General features: G+C 37.9%; 1 protein-coding gene across 1 annotated transcript in view; it reads right to left on the bottom strand.

Annotated features, from left to right (window-relative positions):
* Positions 1 to 311: 311 nt before the first annotated feature.
* appl1 (adaptor protein, phosphotyrosine interaction, PH domain and leucine zipper containing 1) overlaps positions 312 to 4,435 on the bottom strand; it is a 22,540-nt gene continuing 18,416 nt past the window's right edge. The window contains exon 22 of the mRNA XM_015044009.1: positions 312 to 662. Coding sequence (XP_014899495.1) covers positions 510 to 662 — 153 coding nt within the window. The 3' untranslated portion in view covers positions 312 to 509. The remainder of the gene's footprint in view (positions 663 to 4,435) is intronic.

The raw sequence follows: 4,435 nt of genomic DNA, 5'->3' as shown, positions 1-4,435 counted from the left end.
TCGACACATAAAATGGCTTTTTACACATATTCACCAGGTGTGCTAATAAATCTGTCTGTACATGCCTTCAGTTTTTCAAAATAAGAGAAGAAACTAAGGTGAATCAAAACGCCACAGTGCCTGGATGCAGCATCCCAGATGACAGGAAGGCCTTTTCAAAATAAAACTGTGCTTTTTCTCTTCTTTTTGTGCAGACGGCGTCATCATGAGGCATCCTGCTGGAGAAACAGTTCGAATCTCCTGCTCCTTCAGATCTGGCTCCTCTATTTTACTTGAACGTTAAAAACAGAAACTTACCAGTAATCTAAATACGGAACCTGTATAAAAGCAGTGTTTTTGTTTTGTGATTTGTCTGCACAGAATAAAAACCGTTTCTCATTTCCTCTTGGCATAGAGTTGCATTGAGTTTTTAAGATCATATTGTCCGTTTTCAAGTCTGATTACTCAGCTGTTTGATCACCAGACGTAAATCACCTGGAAGCCGAAAATCCCGCCTGCACCGCCAGCCGTCAGGCTTCCGACTCACCCCGCTTCTTCCCCTCCTCCCCCACGTCGCTCTCCTCTGATTGGCTGCTGCTGAGCACCAGGAACTGTCCGTCAGGCGTGGGCAAGTTAGCAGGTCGACTTGAGGCGGCGATCAGGCGACTCTGCTCTTCTAAATCCTGCAGTTCAGGTCAAGGAAAAAATAAAAGGTGCTGAGAGTGAAAGGAAAACTAAAGTTACAACAATCTGTCCATGTAAACTGCAAAAACTTTGTACACTTTAAATAAGACAAAATTAATTTATAAGTAACTTCAGCAAAATATAAGCGCATGTTTTAAGTCAATAATCCTTTAACTGTTGAAAAAGTAAAGTCTATAAATGAAAACAGAACCGCAAGTAGGTCGTCGCTCCACGTTCACGGCCCTCTGCACCCCCACAAATACCCCCAGGATGCAACCCTTGAACTGGGCTTCGCCACCGCCGCCGCCCTGCACATTGACCGAGCCAGTAGTTTTTCAGGAATGTTATTGGTCATAGTTTTAAATTCTTGCCGGTACTATGACGAAAATTGTCAGTGGCTCATTGCACAAACCGAAACAAATAAAACCATTAATATTTTACTGTACTATAAGCTCCTTGTACGGATAACACAGAAAGTAGAGGCACTTCACAATGTGAACAACTTTATATTCTTCCATACGTGGTGAAACGTAATTAGTTACATTTACATCTATTGCTGTAATTACAGTTTGTCTAATTTGTCCTTTAATCCCTTAACTCGCACCAGAACGCCCATGTGTTGTTTTTTCATTGTATTTTCCGGGGCTGAGATTTAAGGGTTTAAACNAAAAAACTAGTTTTTTAGTGTAACATTAACATCTGAAATGTAAGGGAGACTGAATCAACATGTTTTCACTTCATAACGGCTTAAAATGTTGGCAAGCTGAACTGAGAATGGGTTAAAGAAAACACAAAAACAGGAGGGAATAAATATACAGATTACGCCGTTTACTCCCACTGGAAGCACCTTGCTGTTCGTTTCCAGAGTCAATAATTATAATTATACAGCCTTGAAAATCCCCAAAATAAAACATCAGTAACTGAGAGCAGATGTGGCTGTATTTTTTTTAATTACATTTAATCAGAAGTTTTGTGAACTCTAATCAGTAGCTGATCTGTTCACTGCAGAAACATCAAATCTTACCAAGAATATTTGGTCTAGTTTCTAATGTAGATGCCTTAGTACACATGAAATAAGATTACACTAACTTACAAGTAAGTAACTTATCAGCAAGGTATATAAACTTGTTTTAAGTCAATAATTCCTTAATATTGATGAAAAAGTTCTAGTTCCACTGACTAATTCACTAATAACATGGGGAAAATGTCTTGTTTTAAGTGAAATAATCTCCCAAAGAATTAAAATATTTGCACTAAAAGCTGGACCAAAGATACTTGGTAAGATTTTGTGTTTTTGCATGTTTACATTTGGGAATAAAGTTGGGGATTTAATATTTAAACGGATCGTCTCCTTTTAGTGTTCTGCATCTTGATTTTTAGGGTTTTAGAAAACCTTGGCACCTTTAAATTTTTTTTGTTGTTTTTACAATGAGAGGTTTGAAGGAAGCAGTGCAACGCTTGGATGTTAGTCATAAGCATAATGCAGTCAGGCAGCAACTTATACTTTCTGCTAATGCCTGACAGACAAAACTCAGGGTTTAATAAACATGGCAGTGTTTAAGAGCTGAAGGTGAAATTTAATTTAATCAAGAAACGCGTTAGTTTCAATAATCCTCCCAGAGTTACAGACAAACCTGAGCAAATCCTGGTAGATATCTGTAAAAACAGAAACTAATTTTTGTTGCTGCAGTAAAATCTCACAGGAAAAGAAATGTTCTAGATAGGTGGTGTCCAAACTTTTTGCCCTTGGGATGAAAACTGTCAGATTTAAACAACTCACAAACCACAAAATTCATTAATTAAATGAAACACACAAAAAAATGGGTTTATTAAAAGGTTTTTTTTTTTTTTTTTAAAAAGGTTTATTTGTAATTTTAAAAAAATAACAATAATAATTGTATTTATTTTGTATTTAATTGAAAACTGGTCAGATGACATTTCAAGCTCTCGCTAACTGGACCCTGGAACATCCATCTTTTGGACTTCGGTTGGATTAAGAGTTGGAGGAACTTTTCTGGCACCTCCGTGCCAGAAAAGTGGTAATGTAATGTAATGTGGTAATGTAAAACAAATCAGAACACATTTTCTCTGTACAATGTTTTGAAATATTTGTAGTTAGTTGATGTTTAACTTCGGGAGTATGTAACAGCAAACTATTTTGTAGCCTTATTTTGACAAAAAAGATTATATATTATTTTAAAATGATGTCTTTGCTTGTAAAAGTAAAACGCGGTCACTGCTGTATTGTTATTTATCTATTCTTTTTTAAGATGGACAAAATGAAAGCCTGGTATAAAGTGGAACTCATCATGAAATAACGGCATAAATGGACGCTGCTCTGATACAACCGTTGGACGGAGGGGGAGGGCGGGAAGGAATATTTACGGGAAAATAATAAGGAGGGGGTAAAAAACGGTAGTCCCAGATCCCCCCGACCTCCCCAACTTCACTTTCCTCCTTCGGTTCTTTATTTGTGTTTGCTGTTTAATTTTAGCTCATGTTTCAGCCAGCACTTGGAGCGCTTGACGGTGATGGTGTTCAGTAGCAGTTAGTGGAAGACAAGAAAGAACGTGGCTGTTAATATGCTGCTAAGAAAAATTATAAAATCAGGTTTTCAAAAAAAAAAATAATAATAATAATAACAGAGATAGGGATAGAGAGAAAAAGGTAAGAGTGTCAATTTGTAACCCAGTTTTTCTCCAAGAAGTGGGTAGACTGTGAGATTATCAACCACAGTATACCCACCGTAGCTTAGTTACAGACTACTGTTTGCCTCCTTTTCACTAGCATTTAATGAATTAAGGATTCTCATCCACTCTGCCAGTCTAGTTAGCATAGCTACCAATGACGGCAGATAAACGGTTTCCTGTAATAATAAGTTGTTTTTCCTCCATTAGCACATTCAGCAGTGAGTGAACGAAGTTGACTGACAGCACTAAGACCCTCCTACTAACTCCGATTGGTTGTTTTGGCTGGAATCTTGCATTACTTTAGTCAGTAATAGTAGTTGAGGGACAAAGGGGAGGAGATTGATTGTTTTCACAGATTATCTGTCTCATAACAAACTGGTACGACATGGTGACAGTTTTAACAAATATGGAGAAAACATATTTTTTTATTAGTTATATATTGCAGCTCGAGTAAAATGCAACGACAGCATTTTTTGAGAAGTCTGGATTGCATTATGTGTATTTTGCACGTTGCTTGTGACTGTTGCCTGTGGGGAGAGACATTTCAGTAATCTAAAACTAATAGAAAAAAATAGAAAAAAAATAGAGGAATCTTATTTTTTGTCAGGGGGGCCCACGATTCCTGATGGTGCCCCAGCAGACATTGTTCAGAGACAAGAACCCTCTAAGAGTGGACCAAACGTTGAGCCTCGCCCAGCCTCCGAGTCAGGACCGGCCTCCAAGTCAGGACCGGCCTCCGAGTCAGGACCAGCCCCTGTTACTTGTAAGTTAGTACACTTGAAATAAGATAAAACTAAGATATTTGCACGAGAACCTAAACAAAAATACTTGGTAAGAAGTGCAGAGTGAGACGTTGCTGCTGCAATAAAAGACAGATTCATGTCGACACATAAAATGGCTTTTTACACATATTCACCAGGTGTGCTAATAAATCTGTCTGTACATGCCTTCAGTTTTTCAAAATAAGAGAAGAAACTAAGGTGAATCAAAACGCCACAGTGCCTGGATGCAGCATCCCAGATGACAGGAAGGCCTTTTCAAAATAAAACTGTGCTTTTTCTCTTCTTTTTGTGCAGACGGCG

This window comes from Poecilia latipinna, unplaced genomic scaffold, assembly GCF_001443285.1.
Source record: "Poecilia latipinna isolate Pla-1442-1.1 unplaced genomic scaffold, P_latipinna-1.0 Scaffold659, whole genome shotgun sequence".
Lineage (NCBI taxonomy): Eukaryota > Metazoa > Chordata > Actinopteri > Cyprinodontiformes > Poeciliidae > Poecilia > Poecilia latipinna.
The sequence above is the reverse complement of the archived record's forward strand: the minus strand, read 5'-3'. Positions and strand labels throughout refer to the sequence as shown.